The sequence below is a fragment of the Temnothorax nylanderi genome, unplaced genomic scaffold (assembly GCF_030848795.1).
Source record: "Temnothorax nylanderi isolate EJ_2023f unplaced genomic scaffold, tnyl_v1.0 TNYL_tig0117_pilon, whole genome shotgun sequence".
Classification (NCBI taxonomy): Eukaryota; Metazoa; Arthropoda; class Insecta; order Hymenoptera; family Formicidae; genus Temnothorax; species Temnothorax nylanderi.
Window position 1 is genome coordinate 269,406 of NW_027249179.1, and position 24,956 is coordinate 294,361.

At 37.2% G+C, this 24,956-nt stretch overlaps 1 protein-coding gene across 1 annotated transcript in view; it reads right to left on the bottom strand.

Moving 5' to 3' along the window:
• The window catches only part of LOC139776354 (uncharacterized), a 65,384-nt gene extending 45,553 nt beyond the window's left edge, over positions 1-19,831 (bottom strand). Inside the window, exon 1 of the mRNA XM_071712926.1 lies at positions 19,325-19,831. Coding sequence (XP_071569027.1) covers positions 19,325-19,406 — 82 coding nt within the window. The 5' untranslated portion in view covers positions 19,407-19,831. The remainder of the gene's footprint in view (positions 1-19,324) is intronic.
• Between the last annotated feature and the right edge of the window lie 5,125 nt (positions 19,832-24,956).

Here is a 24,956-nt window from a genome sequence, read left to right on the forward strand (position 1 = left end):
CGCATTGAAATGATTTTCTTGGTCCATTTACATAAATCTTGCAAGCAATGGTAAGGAACAATCTGATTGATCATACAAACAATGGTAATACAAATAATGAATAAGAAAAGTACGGAAAGTTTAATTGGTATATTAGATATTATAATTGTAATTTAAAAAAGTATTTTTATATATTGCTGGGTGTAGTAAAATTCAATGTGCAGTCCGCGAAACTTTTTCTGTTTATTCTTTATTCTGCATTAAATGGCTAGTATATAATTACCTGTTTCCAAAAGCGATAACTACTTCAATAAAAGTGAAAATTGACAAATAAAAAACGTGGAAGAAGCAATTTCCGTTTAACACGTTTAAAAATTACTGAATAAAGATTGCAAAATTCATTTTTGCCGTATTATAAAACGCGGTGGAAAACCGAATATAGCTGTTATGCAACTTTTTTGGCTCTCGCGCTGTTCATAAAGAGAAAAATGAGCTTTTCAATTTCAAACGACAAGCTCGGTTTGCCAGGAACCTTGAGAAGCTCGGGGAGGCTGCGATTATTCAAGGCGGAAATGGGGACACTGGCTCGTGATGACTTTTACGAAACGCTTCGCCTGCAGCTAATTTCCATAGTTTGAAAACGGCAGGTTCACGAACGACAAAGTCACGGTACCACTATTATGAGTCAACCGCATGATGAAACGACGCTAATGCGTTCAATGAGATCGCACATTATGTCTCTCAGAAAAAAAAGATTGGAAGAGAAAATAATTATATAGTGATATAGATAGTTCATTTTTTTAAACACCGGGCATTTTATTAAACACATGCACATTTAATTAGATATATCAAAAAAGGAACACATGATTTGTTTGGCTAACTTTCATCATGATCGTTTTATTACGCTCTTCTCTTTATTATAAAGAATTTTATGAAATATGTAACGAATTATATTTCAGCTTGTGCGTTTATAAGTATTTCAATAATTATAATATGTATAAAAGAATTTTTTATTTACTTCTGAGTTTTTAAACTCCCTTTTTTAAATGAATATTACATTTTTGGGACATAATGCTTATTATTTATAAAAAAATAAAATGTAAAATATAAAAACCGTCTCTTCTATGCATAAGCTTACAATATAAATCTTAACAATTATTTTAAAAAAAATTGTTTTAATTGCTTTAAAAAAATTATATCAATTACACTCGAGCCTTGAAAACATGCGTAATGTCATTTACATATGTATAAAGATGATAGTGTAACTTGCGCCCCATGGATTTTTATCAAAGAGAGAAAGACTGTCCATTCATTTTGAATACCTATCAGTAATTTATGCAATCGTCAATCTCTCTGGTTATTTTTATTCGTTCAACTTATGTATATGCGGTCATTGATAGGAATAAATGACGCGCGCGTCGCCATGAATTTTCATCAGCGCTCCCGGCGTCAATTATTTTTTTAATTGCACAAAGGTCTAATTATTCCTATACGCGCGTTTTCCTTTATCGCTAATATCATTCGCACGAGTGGCATCGCGTACGTGTCTCCAATGTATAGATATACCATGCTGTTCATGAATTTTTATCAGCGACTCACGAATTGCCGTTTGATCACTTTAAATGTCACTTTTCGCGATCGCGTCATATATTAGAGACCATGCGAAAAGCAAGGATGCTTAAGTCTGGAGACTTGTTTTCGAGGATTAGCGCGCCAGAATTGCCGATCTGCAACTCATCATTCTTCACTTAATGTTGATTACTTTGTCACAGAAATGTAGATTTTGTCGTATCTGAACGAGAGAATTCGCACCCAAGAGAAAAAAATCGTCATCTAATATTTCTCCTTAGAAAACGTTATTTAATCTTTCATGAATGATAACGCTTCGTGATTTGCTCGCCGAAGATTCTTCTGCGAACAATACCAAGATTCTTGATTTTAAATGATTGCTCAGTTTTCCCAACAATAAATAATTTATCGATATACTATATATATATGTATAATCTTTTTTCTCGTGTTATTGATTAGGTGAAAAAGGTAGAAAAGCTGATTTATTCGACAAATAGAAGATATTAACACTTAGGAAGCCTATAGGGTAGGCTTTTCGTTCTTTTCTCCCTCCCCCCTTTCTCCCTCCGACTCTCGTCTTCCTTCCTAAGAGGATTATTCACCCTTTTTCACGGTGTTTACATATCTCGCGTGTTGCAGAAATCGCACCTCTCGATTTTAAAGCACCAATATTCCAAAGCCCGTAATAGAATTTATATCACGGATCACATCATAACGCATTTACTTGAAGCAAACTACCTTTTTTATTTACGCGAAGCTGCCATTAAGTAAGCTAATACAAGAAAATGTAATCATGCATGTTGTGTAATGTAGCTTGCGAATAACGCGACTGTCCATTAACATGCGCTGTAGCGTTATGCTTTAAAAACACCAAATTGAAACAGATCTGACATCCAATTATTAACATTTCTCTTTATCTACAAAAGAATGATTATTCTTGACAATAATGTAGCAGAGTAGAAAAGAAAACGGCGATAAGACGTTAACTGGTAACGTCGACGACGATCGCCATACCCCGTCGACTTTTGCCCCGAGAACCGTTCTCGATATCGATCCCGGGCATGGCACGTCTCGATTCGGCGCAACTCTCGGCGTAAAGTTTGACACCGTAAACTGGTTTAGCGAAAAATGGCTTAACTTGAAGTGGCCGGCTCCATAACGTCTCCGCCGCCGCCGCTATACAACTACGCCGGGTGCTATATACAACTACGATAGTCCTGATTGTGATTTAGAGCGACGGCGGCTTGCGCCCTGTTTGAGCCTGTAATTGAGTAAGCATTCTCACGTTGCTGCGAGCAGGATATTTAGATGCCAACCGCAACCCGCTCCTGGCGGTCTTTCGATATTTAACGGACAATATGGTTATCTTCCGTACGCGGTATTACACTGATAGCAATATTGGAACATTTAAGAATTATTTTATGTCAGACACTTAAAAGCGTTTCTTTTAACATTAATCAGTGTATCTGATTGCTTATTATTTATTACTTTACGTTTAATTAAAAATTTCAGTTAAACTCTGTCTGGCATTTATTGTTTCCACTATTTAAGTATGACAATTAAAAATATATAAAAAATCTTATTATATAAAAAAATTGTTTAAACATATTTATGACAAACTTTTTTTTTATAAACAATTTATTTATATAATACTTATCTAGTCAATGCACAATTGTACATATAATTATTATAATTAATTGAATATCATGACGCTGGAGCGATTGCAGATTAGAATTAGCTTCTTACCCTTTAAAGAATGAATTTAACAAGCGCATAGAAACATTGATTAATGGTCGTTTTACTATTTTTTTGGCTGTTGTTAGTAACCCGCGGCACACGTATACAAGCGCACGGGTACAAAAATGCGTAAGCTTATCCGACAGCTGAAATATCGATATACACCGCTGGGCGGTAAACACAGTAATAACGTGTAAACACGAGCGAATGATTAACAGTGGAAATTTTCAGGTATTTCCGCGTGTACGTTAAAGCAGGTGTGCAGCGAATGGAACATCCTATGTAACTTTATCTGCCGGCCCAATCCTCGGCACATACTCTGTTGCCGCACACCGCGCCGGTAAACTTATACGTCTCTCGCCCTCCCGTCGTAATTTAGCTTATCGGATAGGTGTATTGCGCGCGCGGATATAGGGTCCAGTCGAAATTCTAAACCGCCCGTATTTTATATACATATCAAAAGTCAGCGAAGCTCGCGCAAGTGGATTTCCCCGTATCATCGTCTGGGAATCGAAATTTGAAACAAGGATTTGTGTCATGAGAAATCCGTGTAACTATACAAACCCGCGGCGGCTGCGAAGAGCTCAACGTTGATCGTAGATCGAGCTCACGTTTGTATGCAATGGGAAGGATTACGTTCACTTGATGGACATTTGATAGATACGAACAGCTTACATTCGCAAGCGCGAGTACGAGCTTTCCTCCTGAACGTTTCCTAGAAACGCACGCCCGTCAGGCGTCGGATAGCGAGAACGCTGTAATGTTGTATCCTCTAAATAAGTCAAGATATATAACATCAGATAGTACTCGAAAAGCTTGTTTCCTTGTTGGGAAATAAGGCTGCCGTATAGATAAATAATTAGATTTTAGAAAATAGCCGTCGTTATAAAATAAATATTAACTTGAAACTGACAAACCACTTTAGGCTAGACTCTAGAGTAAAAAGATGAGAAAAATATTGTATTTAGAAAATATAACTCTCTCGGAAATGAATCTCTCGATTATGCTAATGAATTTTAAAACACACGCGAAATATGTAGAACTCCAGCAACAAATTTTAACGTAATAATTATATTTTTACATTGTTTCTACAATCCTAAGCTGTAGTTATGTTGCGCACTTATTATGCATGTTAAATATTGAAATTCCAAATAATATATTTAATATGGCTGATATATGTAGTGGCATCTCTCATTTAAATTTTATAGAGTACTAGAGTAGTTGATAAATTTATCAAAGTTACATGATAAAATTATGCAATATCACAAACTGCTTTTATTATTTAGATTTTGGATATTTGAAATCTGGAATTGATGGATACTAATTATATAATTTTCGAGAAAATATTTTTCAACATTAACTTTAAAAATAATTAATATTTAAACAGAAAATTTCGATATTATAGAATGTCTATCTATATGTTCTCTATTAACTTCTAAATCCTTTGACCGATCTAGACCAAATTTTGCATAGTTACTCTATAGACCCCTGCGGAAAATATAAGTTACCATAAAATCTGGATGCCTTACCCCTTTCCCCCTGATTTCATCCCCTTGACACTTTGTGATAATTCCGGGTAACGTCGGGTGGTTTAAGCTAGTTTGTCATAAATTATACTTTATTAAAATATATATATATGTACATGTCATCAAAAATTTTACTCCGAAATAAATCTTTTAGATGAAGAGAAAATAATGTGAAGCCAATAATGTAAATAAGCATAATACTTCTTTTGATGACCGATGTTTAATGAATAATTCAGCTCTGATTTGTTTCTATCAATCCCCGATGAATCTCTTATGACGTTATTTATTAATCATATCCTTAGGGATTGTTATATGTTTCATAATAATTGATAGGCTCATGTGCCACTAAAGAGAAACTTAACTATCGATTATGTCGCAAGAAAATGTTTATCGCGTAAAATGTACAATACGTGAAATATTCTCGTTTAATGAATTTTTTTTAAACAACTGTTGAATTATCAATTAATAATTTCTAATCAATGCCTATAGCATAATAATATTGGTTGTGAATTTATTGAAATAATCTTATTTCCATCCATCTATACACACACACACACACACACACACACACACACACACACACACACACACACACACACACACACACACACACACACACACACACACACACACACACACACACACACACACACACACACATACGCGCGCGCGACGCAAAAGTTAGTTTTATTTTTTAATTTTTACAAATTCTATTGCAATTATATGAATAATATGGAGATTGATTCATAATTTAAAAACTGTATTGACAGTATTTGCAAATTGACATTTAATTGTTTTGGAAGAATTATTGCATCGTAAAAGAAATGTTAATGTCAATGGTATTTTTAAAGATCTTGACTTTAATATTATGTTTATTAGAATGTCGTTAAATAGTGCAACTCATAAACTTGAAATCTCACGATGTTACCGGCGTCCCCAAAGAATCGTTACACCACGATGCTATAAAAATCGAGATATAACAGGAAATAGAATTCGAGTATCAAGTTGCGATATATATATATATATATATATATATATATATATATATATGTATTTGTAGTGAGGAGCATATCTCTCTCAAAAATTAAATTTTCATTTTCCGTTGTATAAAACGTTGTATAAATGTTTGAAAATTCTATATTGAGATTACTTATCCAAACAGAAAGATTGCACAATTTATTTATAAAAATCGAAGGATAAAGCATGGAAATAATAATTTGTTATTTTACAATATTGCGATAATTGTTTCTCTAACGATACTCGTAAATAATATATTTCGTAGCACGCTTTAAATTTTGCATTAATTAAAATATATTTTATTTATTTAGTTTATACCTATTGTTTTTAAAAGATGCATTTTTTGAATACTGTTATAATTTGAATCTTATATTTGTAATAACAAGTCCTCTTCTAAAAAGGAGATGTGAAGTTTATTGTTGTCGCTTTTCCGCGATGCCGATTGGTTCTCTTGCTGCGCTTACTTCATTTGCAGCTGTCATTGTATATTTTGACAGTTGTGTGTATCAAGGAGTTAATAGTGTAATAATAATAGCATAATGTTAAAGCTAAATAGCGCGCGCTTCGCGCGCGTCTGTAGTGTCTAGTAAAGTAAAAAGTGGGCTTTGAGAAATACAAGTTAACAGTGCGTAAGTTAACAATTTTATAACAATTTTTAATTATTAATATGATACATATGTAATTATAAATCGGACGTTTCGGGTCTGCTTTGAGCCATCATTAGCGATGTGGTAACAATTAAATTAAAATAATCTCACGTTCTCCAGCGAGCAATAGGTGAGTACTTCCAGGTTGGATGATCCAAAAATAGCATAATTTTCCGCGAGGAAATCGAGTTCTGACTGCCATTTTTGTTTTGATTATATTACACACTATGATCATTAGTCTTTCATTTGTATTTCCTCGCGCGGAAAATTACACTATTTTTAGACCACCCAATTTGAAAGTATTGCTCGCAGAGAACGTGAGATTATTTTGATTTAACTCTTACCGCATCGCTGATGATGGCTCAAAGCAGAACCGAAATGTCTGATTTATAATTATGTAATCTTATTAGGAATTAAAGATTCTTATAACGTTAACTTACGCACTGTTAACCGCGTTAATACTCTCAAGCCGATTTTTTACTATACTTAATTTTATTTTATCAAGAATCCTTAGTCATTTATCAACTTATATTTGTATGTTACACATCAACATAACTACAACTCCGCTGTTACGCATTGTATCAGTGAGACAAATTATTTTTTATTTCAAGGTAACGAATCTGCGAAAATCATATCAGATATGGAGGGGTAAAAACCAGAGTGGTGTAAGTCAAATTTTTAAAAATATTTTCTCGTGTGCATACATGCAATCTCTACAATATACAAATTGCATCTAAGCACACGAGAAAATATTTAAAAAAATTTGACTTACACCACTCTGGTTTTTATCCCTCCATATATAGATGCCACATATCTATATGTATTAAGTAATATTAACTACAATACAAAAATATTATAAATAAATATGATATCTCACAGATTCGTTGCCTTAAAATGAATGGGCTAAGATTGAATATTAAATCTTTTAATACATCCATTACAATTAAGCATGGATAATAAAAGAATGAAAATCTTTCCCATCAGTTATACAGTACATTCAGATTAATATATATTTAATAAATTGAGCTAATAATTATTTATCATATTTATTGTTATAATGCACTAATTTTTATCCAAAAATCTTCCATAACCTATCTACATTTATATCGATAACTTTAGACCACTTTAAAATAAAATGAGATAATGTGAGATCTTTAATAATTTTATTTCATCATGTTGCGGGGTATTTCCAACAATCGTGCATTATTTTAAAGGCGCGAGATTGTAACCGTTTTGTTTTTCAACCGATTATCTGATCCGATATATCCGATTCAAATAACAAGGCTTGATATGAAAAATAATGATTTTTCGTGCTTTACACTCTCTCTCTCTCTCTCTCTCTCTCTCTCTCTCTCTCTCTCTCTCTCTCTCTCTCTCTCTCTCTCTCTCTCTCTCTCTCTCTCTTTCTCTCTCTCTTATGAATGCTCTCTTATGGATACTTTAGTTTTTCACACATCCAGCAATATTTCATATCTGCCAGTGAATCTATGCATTCGCGAAGTTGCTAAATCCATAAGAATCTCCTCATATGTTATGAAAGCGTGCCCCGTTTCATTTTCTAGATAATCCTCTCATTCTTGGTGTGCACGCTCATAAAGCTCCGTATTAAAAATACTCAAATTAAAAAGTTACTTGTTTGAATGTACCTATAAATATCACCTTGCATCTCTCTAATATCATACACATTCAAGACAATCATATAATAAGAAATTGAAGATTTAAAGTAATATTTCGAGCGTTGAATAAATCGTTGTTTATATCAATGATTGCTAAATGTAAAACTGGAAGTTGGAAATCGGTCTATACTTTCAGATAATATATATATTTTTTTCTTTATTTTTACCCCAACAAATGACCTAGTTTCTTCCGAGATCATTTTTTTGTAATACCGCGCAAAAGAGACTGACAATGAGTACGTACGCCGACAAGACTAATCACAGAGACTGGAAAAAATCGCCACATTGATCAACATCGGAGATGTATCGAGAAGGAGACGTCGACAGCAGACAGCGAGCCATCTGGCGATTTGGATGGTTCGCTGTGTGCGTCGTCGTAATTCGGTATCGATTTGCAATCAAGTAAATTTGACAATCGCGACAGACATAATCCCCGACGATTCGATACAATGGCTGGCCACAGAAGGACAGCTGGGGGGAGGATGACACGATCGCAGTGCGTTTCCCGTTTGGCGATGAATGGAGATTTCGAGTTTTATCGCGGAGTTACCGCGGCGACGACGCCGCCCGCGCCGCCGCCGGCGCGCGGCGGGGGAATCGTCCTCGCTCTTCGTCGTTTGCGTTTCCGAGTTTAGAGCCGGGTACGGGATTCATTTTTCAGCTGCATCGATTGCCCGCGAAGATGACTCGAGAAAAAGCGCCCCGCCATACTGTCGACATTTAACGACGCACGATAATGAGGCATTGTCGAGTTGCTCGCTGTAATATTCTTTCGCGCCTGTGACATAGGAGGTGTGAAGCTTGTTAAAATATATTGCTCGACATATAGCCGTACGAGTAGCTTAACATTTATTAGCTCGCTTTTCTCATCTTATTATTTTGATAATTTAAAGTGGCGCGTAAAAAGAGATAACATGATATAGATTATTTGTCACACAATTTTAAGTTTGATACATTCATATAATATATTTTATATAATATATTCATAATGAAAATAATATATTAACATTATTAATATTAAAATAATATTTTATACAATAGAATATCCATAATGAATATAATGAAAAAATGCAGTGAGAGATATCCTACAAGTCATGTAGCTTTCATTTATATAATTTAATAATAGTTTTCTTCTCAAAAATAATATTGTAGGTACACGATTTAACTCATAGTTTCTTTAAAGAGAAGTTATGTTTTAATATATTTTTCCAGCTATTTTTACTTATAATTACATAACACACGTACAATCTGTTGCTTGGAATGTGTACATACTTCCATTTCATAATTTATACACTTTTATTCCGTATTATTACAAAAATCTGTTATGTATTATTATGAAAAGTATTTCTTTAAATATAATATTAATTAGAAAAAAATACACGCTAATAACGTGCAAATACGCAAGCAGCCGATTTTTTGTACGCGAGTTAACATAAAAGCTAAATGTAAAATAGGAGCAAAAGAGCAGAAAGAGGGATGCAAGGTTAAGCGAGATGGCACAACTGATAACGTAAAGAGCAACTTGTGAAAAACGACGGTACTCTGTGCGCTCGGCATCCCGAGCTTCTCTCTCTTTCCTCTAAACAAGCAGCTTCTGTGTCAGCCGCTGTTCAGCCAGTTACCGCGCTCTTATTTTCTTGATGCTTCCTCTCCCAGCAGTGTTTCTACACCTTCATCGTTTCTGCGATTTCTGGTGAGTACATCATTATACGAAAACAACACGCAACAATCTTACGAGTTTGCTTAGTTATAGCTAAACCGATCGCGTTATGTCCAAATCTAATTTTGTTATATCCTGAATGTAATCTATATTGCAATTTTGACACACATATGTATATGCGTACATGTTTGTTCTCCAGCAGCAAGCATGCGAGTCAAATTGAAATTACGGTATACGATCTAACATTGAGTAATTATGCCAAGGAGGATAATTAAGAGACGAGGAAGAGTAAATTGAATACTTATACTAAACGAGACATGAGGACTGAGGACTCGTAGCAAGTTCAATATTTGTAAAGTGGTCTTTAAATATGAAGCCGCAATTTGAATGAATGGTACAAATTATAGACTTATTTCATTTCCAATCAAGTCTTTAAATGTTGATTTGTTTGATGTCGCGTATGTAAAAATTTTTCTACACTGAGAATAAACGTCATAATAAGCTATATCGATTTGTAGATACATCAACTGTACGTAATGTCACTGTAAATAAACTGTATTATGCTCTCCTTGTGTTTATATTATACATATAATAAACAAATGTATTCATAATTCACAAAACGAGTGAATTTTCTAATTCAACATATGATACATCATATACTCTGAATAAAAACAAACATTTAAGCCATATAGTTTCTATCATATAACGTATCATCGATTATTCAAATTACTATTAAACAAAAGTACAAAAAAATTCAATCTATTGTGAAAAATTTGTGAAAGATTAGTTACGTTAGCTTAACGATAATCGATAAAGCTTTCTGCGTTTTAAATGCTTTTTGCGCGCAATAAATAAATCCATTTATTTACCGTACAAATGTACTCCCGATGATATCGCATCATATCTATGGCAGCATAACAGGCGCTTTTTAATTCTGTCGGTCACTGCACAGGGCGTATGAAATATGCGTGTGAAAATAAACGTATATTCTATTTAATAACAAACTAGGCTTAAAAGCACTGATAAACTCCCGCGGCCGTCTCTCTATTTTGCCATTTTACACAATTTCCGAACGCGTCTCCCCCTCCCCCCTCGCAAAATAGTTTACTGCAAATTGAAGTGGATTATTTGCAGAGCCGGTTTTCATTTCGACTATTTTCTATCTTTCTCTCTCTCTCTCTCTTCCTCTCACGTCGAAGGAAGGATATCGCTGTTTGGGAAAAGGATTTCAGCCGGAAGTAATGGTAATCCCGGCGATTCCCTTTCAAATGTGGCTAAAGTTCCGTAGGAATCAGCAAGGGCTTATCGGGGTTATGACACTCGAAGTCCCTGTTACAATTCACCTCTCCTCTACCCGCTCCTCCGCTCGTTCTCTTACTTGCGACGTCTCTCACCCTCGATGGCTGGTGGGATCGAAAGTGTTGTTGATGATTCTCCATCCCGTAGCCACTTATCGCTTTGGAACGGTCGCGGTTTATATTTATTTATGAATTCACATTATGTTTCGCGATATTATTACCGCGACCGAATGATTATGGGGCAATGTAAATCCCACTAAAATCTCAAAAAGAGAAATTTTTTACGTATATAAGTTTTATCCTTTGGATTGTCATTATCCAGCTGTGATGATCAGAAAATAGTGATGATTTAATTATTAATTTAATTGATTTAATTGATTTTGTGTAGAATAATTCAAAATAGGAGATATTTTCTTCACGTATATTGGTCAATCTTTTGATTCTGAGCAAGTATTATTAAAATCGCAAAATGTATAAAAAGATAGTTTCAAACAGAAGACAATAGACTTCGTTATAAAAAAAAGTTTCACGTTTTTTAAGTACAATTATACAGTATATAATATACGGGGGCACAAAGTCACGAAGAATTTTCTTCTAAGAATGGCAGAAACGCACTCTGTCGCGGCACTCTTGTTTGGATAGGCAGCGAGATCCTTTTTGACGGAGCGAATTGCTCGCGTCGCCGTCGCGTCGTCGGTTCCGCGCACTGCGAGGCATTTTATCAAAAGTTTAATACAAACGCTAACTTTCTTCGTTATTCTCTTCCTTCCTTCCGTCAACGTTATTCTCGCATAATGAGGGTCGGGGGAGTATTATTTTACGAGAGACGCGCTCTTATCGCCGCCGCCGCTGCGCTCGCGATAAATCGGCCCGCGAGCATATTATGCGTCGCGCTGCACCTATATTTCGTTCGGTATGAATTCGCTTTCTCGTCGACCGCATATACACACAAACGCGCCCCGACGGCGAAGATAAACATAATTCGTAAATAAGAAATTCCGCGCTGCGCGCGGAATCGAGGGGTTTACTCGAAGCGTTACGTGCTAGAAACGGAGATAAGTATGAGAAACGGAAATATGTGATAATTTAAATCTCCCGAGAGATGTCGAAGGATTACTGAGAGAGAAAAAAACGACTTCCATGCTAAGTTGACATACTTGTATATAAAATGAATGTAAAATGAATGATCCCGAAATGTGAAAACAGACCGTTAATCTCACGTTTTATATTCGCGAACTGAGTCGGCAAAAAGATAAAGCACTTTTCTTACATCACGTGGATTCATAATTTCATCATGCTGAAAGGCTTTGATAATTTAAGGACAGGAATTAAAGACTTTTTTCAAATATACCTATCGCGACATTTAATGACACAGTTACATGTTCTTAATCGAAAAAAGGATATTGAATTAAAATAAAATATCAAAATAAAGATTTTATTTCATGTTATACTCGTACTAAATGTATTATTTATGAATTGTACGTTTTTACCGGTAAAATTGTGAATTTATTTCATGTACATTTAGTAAATTTACTCTTCACAATGGAACTCGTAATTGGCATTTAAAGTGCTTTCATGCAATGATTAGGAAGACGTTAAAACGTTACTCGGGAAACTTATCAACAATCGTGTCGAACTTTCGGTAATTATTGTAGTTTAATTATATGACTATTCATTTAACGGTCCTTTGTTCGAAATTTCACTATGCTCCTCTATTTGCTTTTCTAATTTTTTCGGAACTAACTTTCGTAACTAAATTCGCTATACGCTTTTCTACTATTTTTTTAATTGATTGGCTTGCTTTGTACTTATGTTATATGTGTTACATAATAATACGTATATGTAACAATATAATAATTATCTTAAAATTGATTTTTGAAGTTCAAAACAAAAAGAAATTCGAATAATTTGTTACATATTAAATCTTCAATTATATCAAAGAAAAATTACTTAAATTAATTAAAATAATCACATGTTATTTTCGTTAATGAATTAAAATAAAAAGTATGTATCTTGCACACCTATATTTCATGACATTTAATTATTTGTGATAAATGTAGTTATTTAAATTATACGATAATTAAGAGGTCACTTTTTATTTATACTTATACTCCGTAACGATCACGTTCTCTGCATTAAGTTCATTAATTGTGTTCAAAATGCTCTCATGCTATAATTAAAGATAATATTAAACATTATTCGAAGAAATTATCAATAATCGGAGCTTCGATATCATCAGCAATAAAGTTTAATTACGATCGGCCTTCCGATTTTACCTTGAACTTCTGCTACAGCGTACTCCGCTAATATCATTACTTATCTTTACTTTCTTATAACTTTCTATCTCCATTTTTTCGTTTTTTTTTCTGTGTTCATCTATGCGATATTGTAATAACACAATTGTTGAGATAAAATAAAAAATGCGATTATGTTCAATTATAATAAACTTATCACGTCAATCAAACGGTCATCAACATAACATTATCAACGTGTTTTTCGAACATTATACAAATACACGCGCAAACTCAAGTTTATAAGTGGCATTTAAAACGGCATCTTAATACGGTAATCAAAGAAGACGTTAACTGTTGTTCAATAAATTCATTAATAGTCTCATTAAATCCATTTACGATCGTATCTTTAATAAGCCTCGTCCGGAATCTCTGCAAGATGCTAACGTATTTCTTTTATTTTCGCCAGCATCTTATCGACATTTTATGTTATACCTATAGGTACGCTTCTGATCCGTGCGATATCGTGACGAATATCTTACTAAGCATTGTAATAATTTTTAGATTCGATTTTTACTTCTGACATTATTCGCGAGACTAATTATATTGCATATGTCATGGATGAATCATTCCAATAAATCAATTATAACATAAAAAGTGAAAAGTATGCGGCATGAATTATACGGTATGCCCATTTCGTGAACCGTTATATAATGTTTCATTCGCGTTTGAATTGCTTTTATACGATAATTAAAGCAGATATTAAGCAGCTGTCGAACGAGGAGTTTATTATGCTTTTAACGCCCGAGTAGAAATTTCGTCGGGTTTACCCAACATGCATCGGGATCCGATACGGCTGATGTAGAGTATCAACCATCAACTAATGGGTATAACTATTAAAAATTAATATAAACTTTATCTCGAGAAATAATTCTTTCTAATAGATTATTTTCTTAAAATAATCTAAAAAAATAAGTGTAATATAACGTTATATTATATTATACCATAGATAATTACAATTGTTTAAAATTTTTAATGAATGCAGAAATAACACGTCTAATTATAATTGTATGAACTGTCGATTATAAAATTATTACAATGTGCGATGTAAAATGTTTCATTTTTTTCGTTTTTCTCACGCTTGTTTTATCATTGTTCCCCTTTCAGAAACCTTAGCAGTAACGCGATATCTTAATACCGCAGATATACGTCCTCCGCTCACGGTTTCAGCGAAGCGAGTCTAGATCGGAAGACTAGTTGGTTGAACCTCGGATCTCCAGTAGTAAAATACGCGGCTTAATTGCTTAATTTCTCACAGCTAAATCCGCGCCCTGCTCGCCTCGCGCCGCTACCGTCCCCAATGCTAAAGAACAAAAGCATGCATCCGTTACTTCGGCTTTCTTACTTTTACACCCTATCAACATTACTTCTCGCGTGACACTTTAATTATGCCATGCCGCCGCGAAAATCGGACAGAAGGCATCAGGTATGCGTCACGATAAAGGAGAGCCTTTTTCATCGCGCGATCCAATTTTAATTATTAAACCGCAAAGTTATCACCGCGACTGCCCCAATGTGTGACCCAAGCGGCCCGACAAATTGCGAATGCTGCAAAAAGCAAAAATGACTCGTCTCTTATTTATTGTCCCATAAGAATCTTTTAATACGATCACGAAATCACAAAAACATATAAAAGTTTTATATCTCATTTAAAGTTTATGTATATTTATTTTTCTTTTATAGATACAATGTTTTTATTTGCTTAGATATTTACGAATAAAATATGTTTATTTCACGCTCGCGCAAAATCGGAAAAAGTTGTGGTAGGTCATTGCATTCTTTAAAAAAATATTTAATTTATTCAAGGTATTTTAGATAAATCAATAAATCGCGGATTACAAAGTTTATTAAAACGTCATAACACGAATAATGTTTATATTTAGATCATCGCGATAGCATAAATAACTTATAACATAACTTAGCACGATGTTGTTTTTATGCAAAATCATAAATAACTAAAAATTTATAAATTAAATAATATATTTTGCAGAGTAACGAAGAACAAAACATCAAAATATATTCACATATTATATTTTGTAGAAGATTTTGTAAAAATAGTGGCACTTCTTAATGCCGAAAAATAATACGTCTTAAAGATATCGACAGCGTGTTAAAACGTCATTGAAATAATATATTTTATTTATTATATTTAATCAATTATTATTTTAACAAGCATTACATTTTTTAATTGTAACGAAAAATAATATATTTCTAATAAATTAGTATGACGCTTTCTGCGCGTTACAAAATCATATATTAACCGATTTCTTAATGATGGAAATAACGTAACTCTCTATTAGTCGTAAACGCCGCGCAATCCTATAAGATTTACATCGCTTATAAACGGTCGCAGTTGCACTGTTCTGCCAATCTGAGCAATCTGTCACATCGGTATTAAGCAATTAAATAAGAAATTTTACGATTACTTGACGATAATAATTGCCATAATTGGAAATGATGTTATATCGCTGTGTGTTTAGTAGCCTATTATAGGCACCGCTATAATAAAAGCCTCCCGTATAAATTTTGTACATAATGTCCTCGCCATTGGAGGATCACTATAAACTTTAGCTCCGATTCGTAGGTAATCCCAACAGGAACTCTTACGTGTTAAATTAGTTAATAATTTACGTATATCGAAAGCGATTGGACTGCATTCCATGCACTGTGCAGTCTATCGTAATTAGAAACGCATCGACACCGCTTCTTTATACGATAATAAAATTATCGTAAAACCTTCACGTCAAAAATATCCTTCTCTTAAATTGCTTTTCTTGAGCCAATAATTTTGGATTAATACCAGTTTAAGCGACAGATTATAAATTCGTCTTCCTCGATGATCGAATAATTTAGTAATCGAGGTGTAATATATTCTATATTACAAGATAAAAAGTTAAATTAATTTTCAGATTAAACATGCTGTTATAGGATCCATATGTATACCTTTAAAATGATATAAGCTTTGAAAATATTAGCGTCATTATATTAATCAATTTGCAACGCACTGTATTATATATGAATTATGATTATCACAATTATCTTCTTTAGCGCTATTAATGCTACTCGCACTTTGTAATTGTCGTTCACAAGATGTAATATTTTAAACTGTACTAAGCACTCATATATTCTTTTCTTCTTATCGATTGAAATATAGCAAAGTTCATATATACAGTTAACAATAATCGTTGTATAAATTGTGAAAATGTCCCGTCAGGATTCTGTCGTCAAACATAATGAGACTGGACAAGTATCGTGGTATAGCAATAGATATAAGATAAAGATAACTAATCAAATTAATATTTTTCTTATCCGTTCACATACGTAGTTCACCCGCCGCGATATACGTATTTGCATAGCACTTCACATTCCGCGCGTACGTACTATTAATTTCCCTTCCGAAGCTATCAAGACCGCCGCGCCGCGGCAATTCTAAATCAATATCGGATTCTTTTCACAGATCCGCGAACGAAAAGTTAATTTTCCAGCGCGTTTTCGAGGCAAATGGCGCGGATGAATAAACGACTCGGTAATGATTTAAATCTAGTAGCGCGTGGTCCTTCGTTAATCTTCCTCAAACTACCGGCTAAAAGACTTCACCTCCGGCAAACAGTTAAGTTTCCTTATATATTCCCACAATTCAGTGGATAAGCCGTTTTTCTCTCACGTGATTTCTTCCGATTTACGTAAGAGCTACGCGTAGACAAACGTCTTGGCGGATAAATTAAATGTGGACGATTTTATACTGCGGAATAACTCGCGGCGGCTTGTAAAGATCGCATACAAGAAATTCAGTAAATTTGCACGAAAATCATTTCTTCCTCGTAGCTTAATAGTTCCGACGACTGTCACACTTCAGCGAAATGGCTCCAGCGCCGAGTGTAGTTTGATTAACGTTTACTACATTACGAAGTTAGAGTAAAAGTAAGTTTATATGCGTTTCCTTTTGACTGCAATTTAAGTTCGTACCGTTACTTCATACACGATTAATTGTCTGCCCTTTCACGCACAATTCGCCTCGGCTCATTTTATAATTGAATTCTATCAAAATCGTTACTTTCGATTGTAGTTATAATATTATGGTCACTTGACAGTCATTAAACGACAGTAACATTGAATGTCGCGAATAATGTATAAGTAGGCAAGACTATCGAATGAACCATTAAAATTTAAAAGAAAAGGAAGTTTTGATACAATTATATAATCATGAGAAAGAATCATAACAGATGAAGTAGAAAACATAAGAAAAATAAATCGTGATGCGGAAGATGTTCATGATTTTTGTTTTCCTGCGATGTTTCCATCAAGTTTTATTCAAGATACTTTTCCACCAATGTCTTTCCTCTCGTTAACACTTTAAAAAGTAATTAAATCATTCGTTCCAGCGCATTCTCCAGCATTCAACGATATTAAATCCCCATTACATCGCGCTTTGCTTTCCGCTCAGTTTTTAGGAAATTCCCCGAATGGTTAATAATTCGCATCGATACGGGGCATTTATCTAGATCCTTTGTTGAACGTATCTGCTTCGTCCTGTGGTCCCCGCCCATCCACTCTCTATAATACGATCGAAATTCCTCCATATCTCGCTTCGGCTTGTCGAAGATGTACGCACGAGGCGTGTAGGTACGTGACACGGTTCGCCATTCTTTTCATCGGATATTCGTAATTTCACCTTGTTAAGTCGCTACAAAAGGCGTTCTAATCCTATCCGTCGATCCGTTTTGCCCCGGATAAAAGGACGGAAATCGCGGTGAATCACTGGATCCGACATACCGATCTTTCGTCGTGGACGAAGTTCGCTCCGGTGGTTTTTCTCACGTCGCGCATCGCGCCGCCTTGCGCCGCGCCGTGCCGCTGCCTTGAAAGGATCGACAGACAAGGCGCGGTCATCGAACGGGGATCACCCTCTCGGCACCGCGAACGTACATCCTCGGCTACAATCATGAAATCGAACGACACGGAAGAAGTTTCTCCTCTCTATATCCATTTTCTTTCCCAATCCCAATCCCTGAGACGTGGCTTTATAGAATCTCCTTAAGCGAGGCGCGCCTCCCAAGGAGGACTCGGAGACTCTATAACCATTTTCCCCCGAACTTCGATCCTTGCAACCCGTGATCCGGGCGTGTTTGGAGAACGGATTGAGTCTGCGCTTGCTTTGTTTAAAATACTGAGAAACTTGTCCTGAATCAACCTTCTTTAACCCGCCCTCCGATTTCGGCCGCGAGAGACACGCGAACCGCGAGTCGTGCACCTCCCGAAATTGCTTCCTACCGAAACCGCGTATTTACGAGATACATTTGAACTTTTCAATTTTGGAACTACGTGTATTCGCTTTTCCTCCATTCGCGAGAGCGGAGTAAAGCGCAATTGTTGAGAAAACGTGCGTATTTTACGGCAATTCAAGTTTTTTGTTACGTTTGCTCGCGGAGAGACTGCGAGACCATTGGTTCCCACATAAAATCCCGCTTCCCATTTGTCGCGCACAAAATTGCTTTTTGTATTTTTTTTTCCACGCTTGAAACGAGATTCAACCTCCATATTGAAATTATCGGTCCCATTTCTTTTTCCCCTGGATTTGGTCCCATTTCTTTTTTAATGGATACGATTTATACCAGCATATATTATCGATCGTTAAATTCCTATTCACGTCTTTCACATTGTTTTTACAATAGCTGATACGTACGCTTATATTTATGATCGACCGAACGTGCATTCGCACGGTGATTTTATCGAGTTACGAGAGAATTTCTTTCGGTATCATATCAAACAGCATTCTTTATCTGTTATTTCCGGGACGTGCTTGTAGAACGACTCTGTGCGAGCCTAGGATTGAGTCTGGGATTAAAAGAGAGCTCCGGTTAGAAGTAAGCCAGCGGCTAAAATCCACCGTATCCGCACTGTTATAACGCGGCTCTATTTCTTACCGGTGACGGCGATGAGGAGGACGCAAAGAAGCGACGCGGAACGGGTGGAACGCGCGTCTCGGTATCTCGCGGCACTTCGCATGATGCTTCGGATATGCTCTCGTCTCGCGATTTACGCACTCATATACACGCGCGCGCTCATTCACCCGATCACAGATCCGCCTTCACATTAACACTTTCGAGCTCCAGTGAGATCCATGGGCGAGAGACGATCCATTGATTCAGAGACACTGCACTATATATATATATTCCTCGATATATTGTTCCTTTCTTTTTTTATATATATATAATCGTTCGCGTTAAACTTTAGATGACGATTGATCACGGTAATTCGAAAACGAAATAAAAGAAAAAATATAGACACGGAATTAAAAGATCGAGGGGTCGCGTAGGTCGCGCGAGACCCCTTCGCGATCTCTCGTCGTCGACGGCGCGTATAAGGACACGACGACGTAACGACGTGGAAGGTTTTCCAGTCGACGTACGAGCGGCTACTGAAGCTCCCGCCGCAAGCACGGCGAGCTTCCAGTGCGTCGACTCCGTCGTGCACCCGAAAGCTCCATTCTCCGGCTCGCTCCCGCATTCGGGGCCCCACGGCATTCTTCCTCTCTCGTTCGCGGTCCTCTCTCCCCCAAGCCCTTCGTAGCCCATCGATGCCTCCCTGTCGCGCACCCTGGCCCACCGTCTCTCTCCATCTTCGTCTCCCATCCTTTCTCGCGCCCTCGGCCCCGTCCTTTCCCTTCCTCCGCCGCCTCTCTCTCCCACACAGCCATTTTAGCGTCGTCGTCGCGATCAGGCGCGCCAGTGCGGGCTGCGCGCGCGAGGGAGCTTTCGCTCGTCCTAAAGCTGAACGGACGGAGAGGAAGGCCGCGAGAGAAGGGGTGATTGATTGGCGCTGAAACTTCGCGACTGATTGAATCTTTTTTACGTTTCAATATCGATATCCCGGGCCGGGATGGCGGGAGAGCGGCGCGTCGGAAGCGAAAGAAGAAGGCTCCGTAGAGTAGACATCTTATATAGTATACGTATACGCGCGCCGTAGTAACGCGAGTTTTCATTCTCGCGAAGGTAAAGATTGCCGTGCCAGCCTCCGCGCCACCCTTCCGATCACCCGGATCTCCGGATGAGCTCGAACGTCGAGCCGGTCTCTTCGTTTCGCGCGCGCAATTCGGTGCGTGTGACGTGAAAGAGACGGCTGATCGCGATTATCGGACAGGAATTATCGAGAACGCGAGGAAATTTGATATAACGACTGCGACGTGACGCTAAGAAGTTGAACGCGAGCGATTTGGAGAACTGTGCAGCAGTCACGATTCAGCGCTTGATGGATATTGATGACATTCTAGCAGGTTCCCCGCGGAACATGTAGAAACGGGCGGGCGCGCGTTTAAAAAAAAAACTAGCGCGGTTAATTGAATTGTGAGCGATGCGCTAATTACCGCGACTGTTTGGCTGATATCCGCGCGGCCCAATATTCCTCCCGGTGATTTTGATCGATTATTCGCGCTCACATATCTATATATTCGTGCAAGAGGTCATTATAGATGTTAAGTCGAGCAGGATGTATCGAGGAGCTGAATGTAACTTTCGTTATCAAATGGATTTCTAAGTATACGAATAAATAAAGCAGAGATGATTTGCAAGTATAAGCCCGATAAGATCGAATGGAAATTGCACGCTCTCGTTTACACGCCTTATCATTCGAGTTTAGCGGACTCATCCTCGGATCTCGAATGCCGCATAAAATGCGTTCACTTATATACGTTTAAGGGTAACCGAAAAAAAAAGAAGAGAAAAGAAAGAGCGCGGAGAATAGCCTCGGGGCACTTCGTTTCCATTTCAAATTGGCTCTTCGATTCGCAAGAAAGCTCAACGACCGCTTAATCTGGTTTGGAATAGATCCGATTCATTGGATATATAACGTTGCGCTAATTAAAACCGGACGAACGTACATCCCAGTTGGGACGCTGAACCCCGACGTATAATTCGTTCTACCGCGGCCGATGGGCAATTAACTGTAGCTTATTGATCAGGCATGAATGACGAGCCGTGGATAATCCGCCGGGTAGCGTGCGCAAGAAAGGCACGTGGTAAAAGGAAATCCGGGCAGAGAAACAAGATTCGTGCACACTTCGACACTTCGTGCGTTCGCCGCGTTCGCCGCGCGGCGCAAAGTGCTCTGGCACGTGCAAAAAGCAGCCGGCAACCAGCCCGCTCGTATGTAATTAAAAATGTATCCGTCGGGAAAAATCCGTCGGGCCGGCCGATCCGTTGTTCTGGTTTCACTCGACAGGCATATCTCCGCATAAATGACGAGTGCTGAGGGACGCGATCGCCAGTCATCAATATCTACCGGACATCGGATACTGTTACGATCATTAACACATTGTTGACGACGCGATCGCCTGCCAGTCAGCGTTATACATTTTCAGTTCTATATAAACTGACACGTGTTGGACTGCGGATCAAGTTTTTTATTTTAATATTTTTCGCGTGCGTGAACACGCCTCTCTCAGCAAATTCGAAATATCCACTTGAGGGAAGTACATGAGAGGCTTGAAAAAAGCACGTATGTGTATTCATATAATTTTAATAATCTATGCTAGATACATGATGACTTGCATCTATTGATACTATTGATATTACACATTGCATTATATTTTATTGTTCTTGATATCCATGAGCTGCGAAGAAAATCAATCGATGTACATGCGTGTAATTTTTTATACTTCATATTATATGCAAACACGCAAACATATATTTTACATGTTGTTTTTGTTGTATCATGAAATTTTTATAAATGTCGCTTCATTCAAAAACATTTAATAGAATATTTAATAATTAAAATGTCTAGTTATAATATTCAAGTTTAATTAAAGGAAAATGACAACTGGTAATTTAAGATCTTTTACAAGTCGAGTATAGAAATATGTGTGTTCAGTTTATAATTGTTATTTTGTAATTTGCGCAGAATAATATTTTTAATTTCATAGTCTGCGTCTGCGATAAATGAACCTCGTGATCGAGTATCTCTATTCAGGGAAGCATTCATTATTCAAAATTTCTTACACGCCTTTAAACTTTTTTCTCGCTTCAGGTACTGAATAAGTTGAGTCTTATAATGTGACAAGTAGAAAAATAGAATATGATAATGATCATGATTTTCCTGGATAATGAGGGATTTTAACATCAACGGTAGCCCGTTTTCCTCCTCCCCTTTAAGCTCGCGAACGGGTCGATATAAATTACCTCGGATAGTCTAAGAAGAAATCTGCCGATCATGATTCTCAGCTCAGAAACATCTGGGTATCACGCACAGTTACATTAATTAAGGATGAATGAGTAGACTCCAGGTAAATAACCGATCTCCATTGAAAGTACGGTACAGTGATTGACGGCATGCCTCGAAAATTATTGGCGAAGCCTCGTTCCGCTTCATTTCCGTCGCTTCCCGACACATTAGCGTCCTAATTGGACACTCCTCTGCGATTTTTTGAGTTACACGTTATCAACAGTTTTTTATTATATCGAAAGTAATTTCCTACTTTATTTCAATAATTCGTTTTTCAACTTTTCGCCAACGCGGATTAAAAAATACTATAATTTCAGCATCTACAAAATTAAAATTCTTTTACGTAATTCAAATTCACGTATCGCGTTACAATCTGCGGCTTTCGCACAAGCAACGCGTAGCCGCAATTTCAATTTTTAACTAAACCTCGCGCTCGACGGATCGCGGCGAATCAAAGCGTTAAACACACACGGGTTTGGTAAAGTATACAGAAACGTTTTTAGCATGTGAGAAAGACGTTTCTCACATCGGAGGTTAAATATTCCGCTTAAACTTTGTACCTGGCTTGGACAACCGGCATTTCCGTAAAGGTTTTCCACCTCCGGTGATATGCCGCGGATCTATTCGCGTATATAGCGGAGAGGAAGGATTTGAATCTCACGGAAGTCAAGGCGCGAGTTAATTTGTCACTCTCCCCGGCTCTCTCGTACACACAATTTCCTTTCCTCCGGGGGCCCTACGAACATCTTCCTCATTATCTTCGGAATAAACGACCGTTAACAGGGACATTTGACGTCGGTTAGGCCTAAGAGTGAGGCGAACGTACGCGGGATTGTAATCGTAGAAACGGTACTTCTCCTCATAGGTATCAGAGAAACGAGGAAGCGAAACACGATACTTAAATAAATGCATTACAAAAGGTGTTGATTTTAGAAAGTAACATTTTGCGCGCGCGGATAATTATTTCCGGGAACGATGTAGGAGGATAATTTCAAACTTCTCCGTTTTCGTTCGACGAACGAAAATCCGCGTCCGTTCGCGATAAAAGAGATCTCTCAATATAACGTATCGATCGTGTAAGCTCGATTCACTAACTTCCACGATGTAATTCGATGCATTAATTATTCGGAAATGATCCTCTTCCCCGGGTAAATAGACGACATTGTTCCCGGCATCCGGGACCCGGCAAACTTTCTAATCCGCAAAAATGGACGAGACTGTTCCATCAATGTCGCGTAACGCGCGGATTCGCGGCGCGGTTTTGCCAGGAGGGATCCACCGGTAATAAAAACGTATCGAGACCGTGTACGCGCGCGTTTCGTAGAACGTAAAACGATGTATGTACGCGCGTACAACAGTATACGGGTGGGTATAGGAGCAGGGTGTAGAAAAATTTTCGATGGTCCCAGATGCAGCCGGCCGATCGAACTTTAACGTCGTTTGCAAGCGGCTTTCTCTCGGACGGTCGACCGGGCTGCCGCGCGCGTTCTCACGTTCCATTGCAAAACTGTCGAAACTGTCGAATCGCGGACAAAGGGTGTATAATACGAAAGTTACAAACATAGGTGGAGGACAGTGAGGGGGAGAGGGAGAGGGAGAGAGAGAGAGAGGGCGAGAAAAGAGATAGACGTGTCGGCGCGAGCATGAGCATGCGAGCCGCGCGATATGAGTATACCGATGCAAGTTCTTGGAGCGTATAATATTCCACGTGCGAGTTGTCACTTCGTGACCGCATTTCAGTGACTAATGAGCGCTTTCGAAAGCACGTTAGGTACTGTCAGATACACGGCTGCTGTGCAATGCTGTGGCGAGCTTCTGTGAGGGGGATCGTGATATACATACGCGTACATACGTACGTGAATGAGTGTACGTGTACGTGCACTCCGGCTGTTATACATGCACCTATCGAAGAGACGAGCTAGAAGCGAAAACCGGGATTAGGGTGTGGTGAACGACCCACTTGTCTTGAATAAAAAGTAACGCGAAAAATAGGATTGAAATGGCACGATCGATTTAGAACTATCGGCAAATTTGCGCGGCTGTTAAATATTAACATACTTTAAATCAAGCGTATAGTAGTTAAATTCCGGCGATATTTTGAAATATATCTACGTTAATTTTTTATTATTGTACATGCAACGTTCGTCATTGTTTCTGTATAAATAATATATATAATGTATGCTTACTACTTTTATTACCTACTTACCATAAATATTTTGTTGTTACCGAGAAGTTGACTCAGAAGTTGCTGAAATGCACGGGATAAGTAGAATTAAAAGGATTAATTAGGATTAATCAGGATTTATTGGAATAATTGGTATTTATAGAAAACGAGCCATA